A 16,057-nucleotide genomic window follows, 5' to 3' on the forward strand; every position below is an offset into this window, starting at 1 on the left:
TTATATGGAGGTTCAAATATATATAGGCGAGTATTAGTAAGTACTGATTGGCCAAAGGAGTTAAATAAATATGCCACTCATTCGCCTATTATCCTCAGCTTAAAAATCCACCTTTAAATGCTCTCCTCTGAGATGCTGGGAGTGAAATCTAACTACATTTTTCCTCTAATAGATGTTTTTCTATGAGCTTCTGTTAATAAGAGCACACCAGAATGAGACTGGTAATCAAAAAGAGGGAATTAGAGAATTAGCTATATGGTATTGAAGACTTTATATTTCAATAATTAAGGATGCTTATTCCGTGTTAAATTTTGGCCTAATATTTTAAGGATAGACAAAATTATTTTACCCAAATCTAGTAAGTCTGAATAAATTTTTTTGACTTCTTTTTTTTTGCTCTTTGTATTTTTTTATTGAAATATAGTAAGTTTACAATGTTGTGTCAATTTCTGGTGTACAGCACAATGCTTCAGTCATACATGAATATACATATATTCATTTTCATATTCTTTTTCACCATAAGCTACTACAGGATATCAAATACAGTTCCCTGTGCTATACAGTATAAGCTTGTTTATCTATTTTATATATACCAGTCAGTATCTGCAAATAAAATTTATACCCACTTCTCACCATTCTCCACCTACCCATTTCCTGTAAAATTCAGCATTTCAGAAAAAAAGACTTTTTGGGGGGATGGCCTGTTAATAATGGACCACTAGATCTTTTTCAGATTCCTAAAGCATATCATTAGAATTCCAATGTTCCATAAATTGTATATTTCAAAAAGGGAAGAAAGAAAAGACTTCACTACACATTCAAAATAAAATATCAGATTAAGGAGGACTTAAAACAGGTATGCAAAGAGAGTAGAGGAAAAATGAACATGAAAAGATAAATTAAAATTGTCCAATCAGGAGAGGTCTGAGAAAATTCTAAAGATTCTGAGTTCCAACCCATTACTGGCTTTTCCAATCACTGCATATTCTTTGTATGTCATTCCATATTATTTCTAGGGCTTTTAATATTTCTAGCTCTAAAGTGAAATTCTGAAGTGTTTTTCATGTAAGTTACTTCCTTTCTGAAAGCAACTGATGCTACAACATTTTCCTCACAGCATTCTTCATCTCCAAGTTTCTCAGCGTGTATATCAGAGGGTTGAACATGGGGGCAATGATGGTGTAGAAAAGAGCAAATGCTTTGTCTTCTGGAAAAGTTTCAGCTGGCCTCATGTAAATGAGGAGGACTGGCCCAAAGAACAGGCCCACGACTGTCACGTGGGAACTACAAGTTGAAAGAGCTTTGGCACGGCTCTCCGCAGGGCAACCCCTGATGGTGTGCAACATCAGAAAACAGGACCCCATCAAAATCACAAAAGTGACCAGAGCAACCAGACCTGAATCAACAATTGCCAGGAGACCGATTCTGTATGTATCAGCGCAGGCCAATTTCAGCAAAGGATACACGTCGCAGAAGTAGTGATCGATCTCATGGGGGCCACAGAACGGTAAAAAGATGGTGAGAAGAAACTGACTGGCAGAGTGCATAAACCCCCCAGTACAACAGGCTGTGATGATTGCATTACACCTTTGTCTGCTCATGGTGACGGTGTAGAGCAGGGGTCTGCAGACGGCCACGTAGCGGTCATAGGCCACCCTGGTGAGGACAAAGATCTCAATGCCTCCAAGGAATTGAAGGATAAAAAGCTGCGTCATGCAGCTACTATAGGAAATGGTCTTCCTTTCTGCCAATAAATCAGTTATGAGTTTGGGCACCACTGTTGATGTGTAGCAAAGGTCTGAGAGTGAGAGGTAATTAAGGAAGAAATACATGGGTTGGTTAATGAGTGGACTGCATGTGATAGAAATCATTATGAACAAATTTCCCATCCAAACAGCAATGTAGCAAAATAAAAATAATACAAAGCAGAGGATTTCAATGTTCTTGTTTTGAGATAAGCCCAAGAGAATAAACACAGTGACATTGTTCCTATTTCCCATGGTCCAGTGCAATAAAAATGCATAGCAGTCCCCTGAAAAGACATGATGCGTAAGTTGATGTCAGAAACGTTCATGGAGAAAACTGGTGCTAACACTGATCTTATGAAGCTATGTTTAATGGACATGATCCCTGTGTTTCACAAAATGAAAATGTGGCATTTAATACATGTTTGGTTTCTGATTAGTCTCATGGTGATTTTCACACGTCAGTCTTTCAGGACATCAGGTTCAATCTCAACATTAATAAAAAATAAATGCATTTATCTGATCAGTAAAAAAAACATTTAAAAATATTTATTAGTTTCAAAATACTTTCCATTTCTAAACAAATGTACAGCTAAGTTCTTGAAAAGAACATTGCTCCATATCTCTACAAACTCAAATTTGTTAAGGATGCAGGTATACGTCATACAAAGTTTTCCTTTAATAATATGGAAGCCAATATAAGGCTTAACAATGGTCACTAGTGGAATGTCTGCTGCCTCACAATAAGTTTAGAATGAGGGAGAATACAAAATTAAATATTTATTTATATAATGATACATAGATATTTACTAAGTAGAAGCTAAAACTCTCTGCAAGAGGCCAATGAGATGGGTTTGAATAATTTTTGACTGCTTATCTTTTTTTAGTGATTTGGAAGAGCAAAATTCAGACATTTTATGACCGAAATATAATTCAGACATTTTATTTCTGGCACATCAATAAAAAGCAAATACTGAATGAACCACAGGATAAAGCAAAAATTAAAACTAAAAAAAGAGAAGCAGAAGGCAGATTTGCCTTCATGACTTTGCTCTTAACTCAGGGTATCGTATTTCACAAGTCAGTTTTTTTTCCTTAGTGCTTTGAATTAGAGTATGAATTTCTGTTCTATATTTGCCCAGTTTAAGACTTTTGTCAGAACCCGTATAAAATGTTAACACTGTATAGCTCAAAGAAAAAAGTTTATGGGAGATTTTGGGGAAAAGGTTTTTATGGGAAGACACACAGTTGGGACCTAGGCTCCATTATGAATTACACTATAATGTGTGAATTTGGGTCCTAATCACTTTGTTTCTCTGAATTTCAGTTATCTCGCTTATAAAATGGTGAAGCCTACTTAGACTTTGTCACATAGTCAGGGTACTTAAACAAATCAATAAATAGTTATCACTTTATTAACCATAGAATTATTAATTGATGATTTTCTTATCTTAATTCTTGTTACTAAGTCAGTAAAGTTCTCAATAATAAGTTCACTAAGTATGACTCCCATAGAGAAAATAAAATTTTAAAGTCATTAAATTATTTTGTACTGGAAGAAAACTTTGCAATCTACTAACCCAATTCCCTAGTTCTAAATAGAAGGGATTTGAATTAAATGCTTATAGAAAATAGATAGAATGAGTAAGAGTAGTTTGAAACACCTCATAAGCAATTATATTAAATCAACAGGATTTGAGATATGAAAATATAGGCAAGTCATTGGGGTTGACCATAGCATCGGCTAACTTAGTTTGTATCTCATTGCTAATGAAAAATTAACATAGAACTGGTAACATATGGTCCAGTTATTTTTTACTATAAATTTTGATCCCACAATGCATTATGAATTTTTAAAATCTTTACGTAAAATGTGTTAACCTGTAGCTACATTTTTCAACAATTAGTTTGTAAATTCTCTGCTCATCATTCTCTTTAATAGACTATGTTAACTATGTCACCTTCCAAATAAAAATTTCCTTTACAATGGAACTTTAAATTATTTGTATGGTGAATATGAAGATTTAGAATTAGCTTATTAGCCACTGAAGAGTAAGGTTTCATGCCTCCAATCGTATCGTGTAAATTTTTCCTGACCTATAAATAAATCAAAACTGATTTTAAAATAATATTTAAAATATTGGTTTGGCCAACTTTTAAAGTAACCACTTGTTCATTTGACTAGACATAAACAAAATCATTATTTTAATTATGGACATGGAAATAAACAATAATCTGAATTTTTTTCCTCCCCAAAATTATAAACAAGAAAATTTTGGCTTACACATAAAGAATTCTGAAGAATTTAAGGTTGTTGCAATCCTTAGACAAAGCCAACTGTTCTGTCTCCATTTCATATACGATTAATTTCCTTGCTAATTATATGTGGTCTGACCTTCTAATAAAACATTTTTGCTAATTATGTGTTTAAATTGCCAATCTTCTCCATTCTCAAGGCCACAGATAATTCTTGATTTTCCTTCCTGGCAATATTCTCTTTTCATTAACTTCCTCATATACTTATAGTTCATCATGTATAAACTACACTTGTATTTCTGGCTTTTTAACTTTAGAGTGGGAGAAGATTTCTAGGTTCCATCCTTGAATCAGTCATCAATTTTAAGTGTGAACCCTTAACTTCATTTCCTTCAACACTTTTCTGTATCTAAAATGTAGAGAAATAGTTTCTCCCCTAAATAAATCAGAGAGTTATGAGATTCAAATTTAAAAAGAGATGAAGAACTTTGAAAAAAGTAAAACACTATGCAAATGAAAGCAGTTTTAAGTTCAGTTTGATGTACGTACTAGAGTAATAACACCCTACAGTTAGTTGAGGCTTTCCGGATAAAGTGTACGTAGACACCTACCTAGTATTTAGCAAGCCAGAGCTTGAAACCAGAGTTATCTGAGTCTAGAGCCTGAGTTCATACATAAAAACTGTAGATTCAAAGCAACAGCATAAATTTAATGTTAAAACCCTACCTTTCCCCCAATTACCTATTATTTCATGTAAAACCAGGTAACCTCCAAAGTTACTGTCCTTGAACATTTCAGCTATTCTAATTTTGATATGCAGATTAACAAAATGAGATGAGAAATCAAGCCAACTTCTCTGTCTGTAAAAATATAGGTACTACTCAGACAAGACCACCAACTCAGTCTCTTCCTCTTACATATGGATGGAACCCATTTATAAAAAGAATGTTGTGTGGACGCCCATGGACAAAACGCACTGAATCTCCTCACACTCTCAGACATGAGCCACGCTACCACAGCCACTAGCAGTACCTCTGAAAGAGCATGGTGAGAAGACAAGAGTGTAATTTGCTCTTAGCACAGCCCTTCGTTCATTTTAGGAACTTGTATTCTCTTACCCTGTGGTCCCTATCTTTAAAATAATGAATTCAGTCTTTATGATTTTTAAGATATGCTTCAGTTAAGATTTTGCATAAACCTTGGGCTCTCCACTATGATGAAAGATAAAGTTGGGGAAAACATTAAACCTAATGAAGTGGACTTGCCTGGGTTTATATTCTGGTTTTGCTAAGAATGAGCATGTGACCTCAATGTGTTATTTAACTCCTCTCACAATGGGTCTGATAGTTCTTACGTTAGCTTACAATGGGGGCGTTCTCATGTGCCTGACGTTCTTCTAAACATCACATAAACATAAACTTTTTAATCTTCTCAGTAACTCTAATAAATAAGAAATTAGTAGTAAATCTATTTTATACAAGGGGAAATTGAGTTTTAGAGGAATTAAGCAATTAGCCCAAGACCATAGACTCAATAAGGGGCAGAGTCAAGATCTAAAACGTGCATGTCAGTTAGCAATACACTTAGCAAAACGTTACACACTGTCACAGTTCTTGATACATACTGCAGACTCAATAAATATGATACTATTATTACTTGAAACAGAGGGTTTTGCTGACCCCAATATTTAAATTTTTATCCTATGCCAAAGTGCACTCTGTACATCTTTAATTTGCATAACCCTAAATTTCTCAAGGACAGAAAGGCATCTTGCATTCTGCTTTGAATTATTAAGAAGCGTTTGTTACACATTCCCTAATTTTGAATTCCAGTCACTCCTCCATGATCTGCGTGATTTCTGGCATGTGCTGTGTTTTTTTTTTTTTTTTTTTTTGGATTATCACACTGCCAATGGGTGAGTTCATTTAATTAGATAAAATATATGAGTCATTCAATGCAATAAATATTTCCAATTATTTTCTTTGTTGTGTCCCTGGTCAAATATGAGATACCATTTATTTAACCAATAATCAGTAGATGTTTATTGAATGATTAAAATAAATAGCCTCAATGTTTTAGATGGTAAACAAATAAAGTATTCAATCATTGAAATCTTCACCATCACAATTATTACAGGCAACAAGTCCAAGCAACAAACTAAACTGAGATAAAGCAAACAGAGACCCAGATTTTAAGGAATCTCCATTTGGTTTTTAGTGACTGCCAAGGGTCTTTGCTTAACTTAATTCTTGGGATAGTGGTTACTGCAGGGTTTTTTTGGTTTTTTTTTTTTTTTTTTTTTGGATTTGTTTTGTCTCACTTTCTCGGTAGACTCTAAATTTCTTATTTTCTTAATCAATCCTTTGCCAACTTTCTGCCAAATTTCTAATAATATTTTTTCTTATTTGAAACTTGCTATTCAGCAAAGCATCAATTCCCTGTCACTGCCTGACCATTCCTTTAGAACATCATGTCACTCTCAACAGGCAACTCTTTGAATTTATTACTGCCTTAACCTCAAAACAAATTAGTCTGTACATTTCAGAGAAAATGCCTATATTTAACTTTAGCAGGCAGTCAATCTGTTGTCCACACAGTGAAGGGAAGAATATATTCAGCTCTCACCCAGGCAGGCAGGATAATCGGAAGGAGGTGAAATAATTCACCACACATGTTCTTCCACTTTAATTGTGAATCCATTCACATCCCTTCCTGTCGGAGTTGTCATTCTTTCCTCATTGAGATTCTGGTCATTCACCTCCTGTTCAGAGTATTTCATTTCACTCAGCACTGTTCATTAGACATTCATAGGGAAAAAAAAAGTGTGTCATTTTAGAGAAACTGACACCTGTCACTCAAGCAAAGAATAAGAGTTCATGGATTCAGAAAAACTGTTTCAGGCAAGTGGAACACCATGAATATCCAAATGAGTCAAATCACAGACTATATTTTCAATCCTAAAATTATTCCTAGAGATTTTCTGGTTTACATAATTAAATATTTAATAACTCTATGTTCTAAAACTGCATCTGTTTCATTCCAGAACCTTGACTGTTCCTTACAAGTTGTTTGGATTTACATTCCCAGGTCATAAGCTCACCAGGTGGATTTCCTTTAGATCCAAGTTATCAGATCCATGGAAGTTAGGATTGAATCTGGATTATAAATACTATGCGAGCCATAATTAACATCTGTGTGTGATTTAGGAATCCCAGTCATTAGACGCTCCTCTTGGGCCCCAGTGACTGAATTCCCCTGCACTTTACTCAAAGAGTTTTGTGATTAAAAAACATATGTGGGGCTTTTGCCTTGAGGGCCTTATCCTTTCCATAATTCTGTAATCTGACTGCGAAATAAAGGACAGCTCTGGACCTTAGGATCACTAATGGTCTTCACCTCTTCTCAAAAAGTCTTTATCGTATTCTCTGAGAGCATTAGAATGAGTTTTAGTTTATTTCCAAGTATTAGTTTCCTGGAAGATTATAAACTAACTAATCCATTAAGGAACTATTAACTCCTAAGGAAACTTATTTTTTTTAAACTTTATTAATGGATAATTGATGAATATCATTGTATATATTTAAAGTGTACAACGTGATGATTTTATGTACATATACATTGTGGATTTATTACCAAGATTAAGGGAATTAACACATTCATCACCTCACACAGTTAACTACTTCTTTTGTATGTGGTGAGTCTGGGTAAGATCTACTCTCAGCAACTTTTAGGTATACAAAACCATCGATTAATGATAGGCACCATGCTGTGCATTAGATCCTCAGAACTCTCATGACTGAAGACACATACCCTTTGACCTAGATCACCGCATGGAAAGCTGTTTGAAGACGTATTCTTCTGAGATGCCTCCTACGGTCAAGGTCATGTTTTCACAATTATTCCTGTTACTAATTTGGAAGAACTTCCATGAGATCCCCTCTGGCTTCCCCTTCTCTGTTCTTGCAGACATCCTCAAGGCTCTGCTTTGTGTCCCCTGCCCCTGGATCTTTCTAGCCTTACTTCCTCCCCAGGAAGAACAGTTTATTCCTGTGGCTCTTCTATGCTCCAAAGTGAAAATACCCAAATATGTCTTGCTATATGGGCTTTTAAACTGTGAATTTTGAAAAGGTACATAAAGGATATTATCTCCATAGCTACATATAAACACTGTTAATATACATATTATGTATATGCATGGATATAACACAGTTGACACTCACTGTGGATACATTTTTTCCAAACTACCTTTTCAGCCATCATAGTGTCACTAACTCTCGAAAAAGACATAAAAGCAAACAAAAAAATACAATTGCTCTCCTTCTGTTTCCAGAGATACTTACATTCAGCACCTTAGAATATTTTACGTTGATCGTCAATCTTTCTTTTTTTGCATATGTAAACTCATATGTGTTTTATAACTTCTTATCATGGATCATTTTTCCTCAGTTTTATTAATTGATGTTGTAATATTATCCCTTGTGCATTAAATTATTTATGGAAAATATCTTGCCCAAGAAAATTTCGGTTACTTTGGTAACACAATACACAAATTTAATAAAAATGATTTGTGAATAGTGTACTTACTTTGATGGTACATTGATGGTTAAAAAGGGCACTGCATTGAAAGAGAGAAGAATCAGAAGGTTTCCTGACCAGTGACTCAGACAAAACTAGATTAATTCTCTTCAAATATCATCAGGATTGCTTTTCTGGAAGAAATCCTATTGTTTTGCAAGGGAGATCAAGAGTGAGATAACCCTGCATCCATCTTGAATTTACAGAAAAATATAGATTCATTCCACAGGGATATGTCTGGTCTTTTGGCTGTGGATATAATTTAGTTTCACCTGATCTGAGTCAAGAGCAAACATATTTATATACCTGCTAAAGGAATGCGCACACAGACTCCCTAGGAGTCATCAGTTTTATACCTATGCCTGGAGGAAATTTTCTCTGAAAGAGCTAAATATAAACTGAAGGAGATCATAAGAATTTATGCCTTTAAAGCTAGAAGACATTGTTTGTCCAAAAGCATTTATAATAAAGAACTTTGCCATAATCACCATCCAGTCATCCATGGTTATGTTCCTCAGTCCTCCTCGGAATTTTCAGGCTGTAAATGCACTTTTCACTTGTGCATTCGCTGGCTCTGGGCACTGCGTCGCTAGAGGGCAGTATTCTTATTTAGACCCAAGAAAGCTCAGAAAATTCTGCTGGCTCTAGCTAATTGTCTTTTTTTGAAAAGCAGGAGGGAAACATGCAGCCCTAAGGAAGGACAGGGTTTCCTTTGGAGAAAGTCTCTGTTTCTCAGGAGGGGAAAAACAACAGAATCACGATGAAAGATGCAGAGTGCCAGCAAAGGCACTTTGTGAACAAAGCAATACAGTTCTAGATGTATGAGTCACTTAACAATAAAGTTACTAATCAGCTGGTGCCATGCTCCCCGAGGTTCCAGGGTGTCTACCTCCACATTTGTTTCCATTTCTCAAATGGAAGCTGGAGTTTTGCAAGGAAAAGGAAAAAAAGAATAATCAGACCAATTCAGCTTTTCTTTTCTTCTCCTTTTAGCAAAATGGAAAAATCCACACAACTGTGAAACATCTATTAGGACTCAATATTACAGATAATTACAAGATACTAGGTACAATTAATTGCCTTTGGTATACAGCAAATTCTTGTTGCTTATCTATTTACATACAATAGTTTGTATCTGGTAACCCCATACCCCTAATGTGTCCCACCCTTCTCCCTCTCTCCTTTGGGAACCGTAAGTTTGTTTTCTATGTCTGTGAGTCTATTTCTGGTTTGTTGATAAGTTCATTTGTATCATTTTTTTAGATTCCACATATGTGATTCCATATAATATTTGTCATTCTCTGGCTTATTTCACTAAGCATAATAGTCTGTAGGACCATCTATGTTGCTGCAAATGGCAATATTTTATTCTTTTTTCATTTGTTCAGTAATTATCTCTTTAAATATTTTTTCTCATTGTTACCCAAACCCTGGAGTCTGATAGATGATGCCAAATAGGTGCTATATATGTATTTTTTATTTTTAGAATATCACTGGTTATTTTGTGTCATAGGAACAGGTTCTTAATGACTGTCAGATGGATGAGAATAGGAATAAGAACAGCGCTCAATTTGTTGATGAAGCACTAGTGTAGAAACCCAAAAAACACAGAGAGAATATGCGTCCTGTTTGCCCACTTTTCTCTCTCAGCAGTGAGTCCAGCAGGTGATGAGAAGGGGTCTCTTTCACAATCATGGTCTCACGGAACCATGGAATGAAAAGCTTTCCTTCTGGGAGCATATGATGACACCATATTTTCCTCAAGGCGTCCTTCATCTCCACGTTTCTCAGCATGAAGATCAGAGGGTTGAACATGGGGGCAATGATGGTGTAGAAAAGAGCAAACATTTTATCTTCTGGGAAAGTTGTGGCTGGTCTAATGTAAATGAATAATGCAGATGCGAAAAACAGGACTACAACTGTGATATGAGAACTGCAAGTGGAAAGAGCTTTGCTGCGGCTCTCCATGGAATATGCCCTGTTGCTGTGCAGTATAAAAAAGTAAGACATCAACAAGACAACAAAGGTCACCAAAGCAATTAGGCCTGAATTAGCAACGACTAAGAGACCTACGATGTATATATTAGAACAGGCCAATTTCAGCAAAGGATACACGTTGCAGAAGTAGCGATCAACCTCATTGGGGCCACAGAACGGTAAAAAGATGGTGAGAAGAAACTGGCAGAGTGCATAAACCCCCCAGTACAACAGGCTAGGATGATTGCATTACACCTTTGTCTGCTCATGGTGACAGTGTAGTGCAGGGGTCTGCAGACGGCCGCGTAGCGGTCATAGGCCATCCCGGTGAGGACAAAGATCTCAATGCCTCCAAGGAAGTGAAGGATAAAAAGCTGTGTCATGCAGCTACTATAGGAAATGGTCTTCCTTTCTGCCAATAAATCAGTTATGAGTTTGGGTGTCACAGTGGATGTGTAGCAAAGGTCAGAGAGAGAGAGGTAATTAAGGAAAAAATACATGGGCTGTTCAACTAGCCGACTGCATGTGATAGCAGTCATTATGAGCAAGTTTCCTACCCAAATAGCAAGGTAGCAAAATAAAAATAAGATAAAGCAAAGGATTTCAATGTTCTTATCTTTGGAAAGTCCCAAGACAATAAACACAGTGACGTTATTGCTTTTTTCCATGGTCCAGTGTAAACAGAACACGTAAATCACCTGAAACGACATAGTTCATGAACCTATATTTGGAAATGTTTATTGAGAAGAGGAATGATTATATTCTTCTCAAGGCACGAACTGGGTTTAATATGCCTCATTCAAGTGTCTCAGAGAATAGAAACCAGGTATTCAATTAAGTGCTCTCTACTAAGGCTCTGTGTGAACATATACTAGCTGATTTCCATTAAATCTCCCAGCAAATTGTGATCAGTGTCTGCCTTAGTCAACATGAATTCCCTTGATCAATCCATAAGAGTCCTGAATGGTGCTGGAAAGATGTCAGTGATTGACTAACAATGTGTTCCAACAAATGCTTTTATAATTTTAAATAAAAAAATTTAAGATCAATTCTTACTAGATGTCTTCATGATGTCTGCACTTTTGTAGTGTATATTTTTCAGCCCCAACTTCATACCTACCAGACTTCTCAATAAATTCTTACATAAATGTCCTCTTCAGCTCTTCCTATTACTAAGTTACAATTGTTATCCATACAATGAATAATCATATGTAACAGAGAGAGAATTTTAAAAGAAAGATACTTGTTTCCAAAGAAGAATTTTAAATACTTCTATTAATTTTAGAATTAAAGTAATTTTAAGAATTTGCTTAAAGACAAAATTATCGAGAAGTAGCTTCTGATGAGTCTCAAAGTCAGCTATAGTAATATCAGCCAATACAAGAGAAATACTGTTTAATTTAAATAAAATAACAATGTTAAATATACGACTAGCTTGGATTATTCACTACATATATCTGAAATATGTTCTTTATCCTCCCCTAAAACATATTAAGGCTTTTACATAATTTAAGTCTCTAAATCAATAAGTCTGGGGATGACCTCAAGCAAAGTCAGTTCATCAGTCTGTCTGTATTTATTAGGAATTTACGAAAATATTACTTGAGTCTTAGTTGTCTGGGTTCAGAAGGCTACAGCTATGCTTAATTCCCTACCTGTCAGTACCCCTTAATTCAACTTCCTCACAGATGTAGGATTACCATGATTAACTAGCGCATATTGCAATGTCTTTAAAAATTATGAGTACAATTTAATCATCCATCATAGTTTTGGGGCAATTCCTGGTTACATGTCTTAACTCACCCACCAACTTCAGATAGAACTTTGGAATCAGTTAATTTCTTGTAAAATTCTTTTTTTCTTCAATTTAAACCTATGAAACATACCCTGCTCTATGAAATTCAGAATGCTCCTGGGACAACTTTGATCACATATAAGAAAGTATTTTTTTAAGGAATAAATTAGTGCACACATGACAGTATTATTGCATACAAAGAGAAATAAATTATGTGTAGAGGTTAACAAATTTGTATATGATAACACAATTAGTATATAGCAAACTAGGGTTTATAACTTGAGTTTCCTGACTCCACTGCTTGTGTTTATAATCTTTCAAAAAGGGACACATCAGAGCAGCAGGTTAGATTTAACATTAACCCTGCCTCACTGAACTCTGAAGTTAGAATACAGTTCTTAATCTTCCAGATAAAACCAAGAAACCTCCTGAATCAATCATTATTCCATTTTAGTCACACACACTTAAATAAAAAATATATAAATTGGGAGTTGGAGATTTGCAGATACTAAGTACTATATATAAAATAGATAACAAGTTCATACTGTATAGCACAGGGAACTATATTCAATATCTTGTAGTAGCTTATGGTTAAAAAGAATATGAAAATGAATATATGTATTTTCCTGTATGAATGAAGTATTGTGCTCTACACCAGAAATTGACACACCATTGTAAACTGACTATACTTCAATAAAAATATATTTAAAAAAGAAAAAAAAGAACAAACTTCTGTGAAGCACAGGGAAATATATTCAATATCTTATAATAACCTTTAACGAAAGAAAATATGAAAATGAACGTATGTATGTATATGCATGACTGGGACATTGTGCTGTACACCAGAAACTGACACACTGTAACTGACTGCACTTCAATTTAAAAAAAGAAAAAAAAATAGAAACATAGAACATAGTTAAGCTAAAGTCTGAAAAACCATAAACCAAGTCAGTTCAGTATACTGTCATAAATCAGCTCTAAAATCTAACAAATGTTCAGCTCACTTACTTCTGCAAGAAGCAACTTCTTACTCTCTCAAGCGTGAGTACTAACACTGCATCCTCAGCTCCCTGGCCGTGTGAAAAACAGGTATGAGACACTGACACTGCCCTGACACTGCCACTCCTTACATCTGTGCCCTTGTGTGCTCTTGGCTCATAAGTTCTTTATCTGTGAAATGAGGGAACTAACTTCATTCTTCTAAGAACCTTTTCCACCATCATGTCTTTTTCAGCATTAAAATTATTATATTCTTGGTCAATGTTTTACTGACCATCTCCTTAGAGTTATAAGTGTCCCCTTTTTTTGTGTAGTCATCTAGTAAAATAGGCAGTGTTATTCCATGATTTTGATCTGATTTTTCTAGAAAATGTCACCCCACCTTCAGTAGATAACCAGATCCTCCTTGAATTTACTGCTCCCTTAATCCAAAAATGTCTTAGACTATAGAAATCATAATAAAGTCTATTCTAAAAATCAGTTGCTAATTAGTATTTTCTTAACCCAGTAGTTAAAAGTGTATTTTCAACAAATGTCACATATTTATGGAGGGTGATAGCAAGGGAGAAAGGAATAAAGTACTCACATATTTTCCTCTGCACTTACTTTGAAACGTTTCTTCTTTTATAGTTTTTTTCTGTTCTCTTTTCATTGAAATTGCAGACATTCTTTAACTACTTAAATAATTTCCTTTCCTTTCTGACTTGAGTGCTACTGAGGAGTTTCACTTTCTAATTTCCCCCAGTCTATACCTGAAAACTACAAAATTCACATAATCTTAGTAACTACTGTGACCTATCACACAATCAAATCAAATAAATGATGGGAGGTGACCTTACAGAAAAAAAGCCTGAAGGCAGGGAGTCCTTTGTTTCCCAAAGTAGTCAAATCCACTTCTTATGGACTCTGTACATCACCACATCATTCCTGAGGGTTTTAGGTGCAAATCTAAGTAAAATTTTAGGGAAGGTTTCTATCCTAAAGATGCATTTGTTTCCTCCTAAGACATTGCTTATTTAGTTCAAGTTAATTTTTATATGCTCCCAAGTCATCAACCCACCAGTTAGTGTCCTTTAAATCCCAATTACCAGAGCACCTCTACAACTGGACAATGAATGCCCTGCAAGATGAGGGAACTCTGTGGCATGCGGTTAGAATCTCATCCATCCAGGAGCCCTTGATGACAGAGAGCTACTGTTTATACAGTTGGAGTTTCTTTTCTCTGCTGTGATTCAAGGAAGGCTATCGCTCTGGTCCTTAGGTGAAGAAAGGATCTCCATCCATCCCTATGCGGTATTTATCACGGGGTCTAAGGTCAAAGAACATGTGTGTTCATTCCTTAATGTCTTTCCAGTTAAGGTGAATTCCCCTGGAAAATTACAGATACATAGAACATTCTTTCATGTATTTTTTAGGTTTACAAAGGGCTTACTAAAATAATTTGTTGACAATGGAGTTGAACATTCTGTGATTTTGCTCTAGTCTTGTATCATTTTCAGTAGCCTTTCCTCTTTATCCATCTACATTCAAAACGAACGCTTGCTTCTGCTCTGCTCTGTGAAATCCACTAACAATAGCAAACATCTAGTAAACATGTGCTGCCCATTAGGTATGAGCCAATTGTTGGGGTTTAGCTTGTTTATCTTCACAACAACCCTATGGGAGAGATACACTGATGTAGAAAGTGGGGCACAGAACAGATTCTCAAGAGACAGAGGTTACATTAACGAGGAGAAGGAATGACTGCCTGTAAAAGAATGGAGATTTTTACTTATTTATTTTTTATCCTAAATAAGCTATATGGGAACTGACTTTATGATTCATTATTCTATACATTATTGCATCTTTGGCCGTCTTATCTTATTTAGTGACTAAAGGTTAAAATGATAAAAGTATAAATACAACCTAAGGGCATAGCCCAAGGTACTGAAAGTTAATACAAGCTGTAAGTCTGTTTTACTTCTAAAGCACAAATTACCAAAGGACTCTGGGAGAACTCCTTATCATCTGTCTACTTCACATAATCCAATTAAATTTTTTTTTACACTTTCTCTTTGCCAGTTACATGTCTTCCCCAGTCCTGACTTAGTCGTGTTGTCACCTCCTCAGATCTCAGAATTTCCCCCACGGGATCCCCTGTGCTCCTCTTCTCTTCCATCCTTCTATCCTCACTCTCCCGTTCTTTCTACTGATACTTGTTCCCTCAAAAAACTCTATTCTCTATGAGTTCTCTTCCCCCTGAACAAAAAGCACCTAAGTATTTCTTCCTGGATTCTTTAAAAACATCTTAAAGATATTTTTTATAAATATGATGGCTTTTGAGTGACTTTTTGTGTAAACTTCAAGCCATGGGTCAAAGTTCATTTTCTGCAATTTGGCCAGTTGTTCTAGCCATTTGTTAAAAAAGACTATCCTTTCTCCATCAAATTACCTCTCCCTTTGTGTCAAAAATCAGTGGACATCTGAATGACTCTATTTATAGGCTCTATTCTATTCCATGGATATTTGTGTATAGATTTTCACAAACACCATGCTGTCTTCATTACGGAAACTTTATAGTAAATCTTGAAATTATGTAATGTGTGTTCTCCAACACTGCTTTTCATTTTTTGGGACTTATTTCAACTATTCTATCGGCGTTGCCTTTTCATATGAATGTGAGAATCAGCTTGATATTTGAAAAAAAAGCTTACTGGAATTTTGATAAGAT

At 35.3% G+C, this 16,057-nt stretch overlaps 2 protein-coding genes across 2 annotated transcripts; both read right to left on the reverse strand.

Annotated features, from left to right (window-relative positions):
* Window positions 1–1,097: 1,097 nt before the first annotated feature.
* LOC105094793 (olfactory receptor 4P4) lies at window positions 1,098–2,012 on the reverse strand. Its single transcript, XM_010986888.3, has one exon. It carries the CDS (start codon window positions 1,998–2,000, stop codon window positions 1,098–1,100), a length of 903 nt encoding a protein of 300 aa, XP_010985190.2. The 5' UTR covers window positions 2,001–2,012.
* An 8,130-nt stretch (window positions 2,013–10,142) lies between these two features.
* Window positions 10,143–11,221, reverse strand: LOC105094811 (olfactory receptor 4P4-like). The gene is given in 2 exon segments (XM_010986906.1): window positions 10,143–10,762; window positions 10,765–11,221. Coding segments are annotated over 2 exon segments (1,077 nt in total).
* Window positions 11,222–16,057: the final 4,836 nt, after the last annotated feature.

This window comes from Camelus dromedarius, chromosome 12, assembly GCF_036321535.1.
Source record: "Camelus dromedarius isolate mCamDro1 chromosome 12, mCamDro1.pat, whole genome shotgun sequence".
Taxonomy (NCBI): Eukaryota; Metazoa; Chordata; class Mammalia; order Artiodactyla; family Camelidae; genus Camelus; species Camelus dromedarius.

What these genes read in the sequence shown, in the direction of transcription:
- LOC105094793 (XM_010986888.3), bottom strand. Translation starts at nt 2,000, where the DNA reads ATGGGAAATAGGAACAATGTCACTGTGTTTATTCTCTTGGGCTTATCT.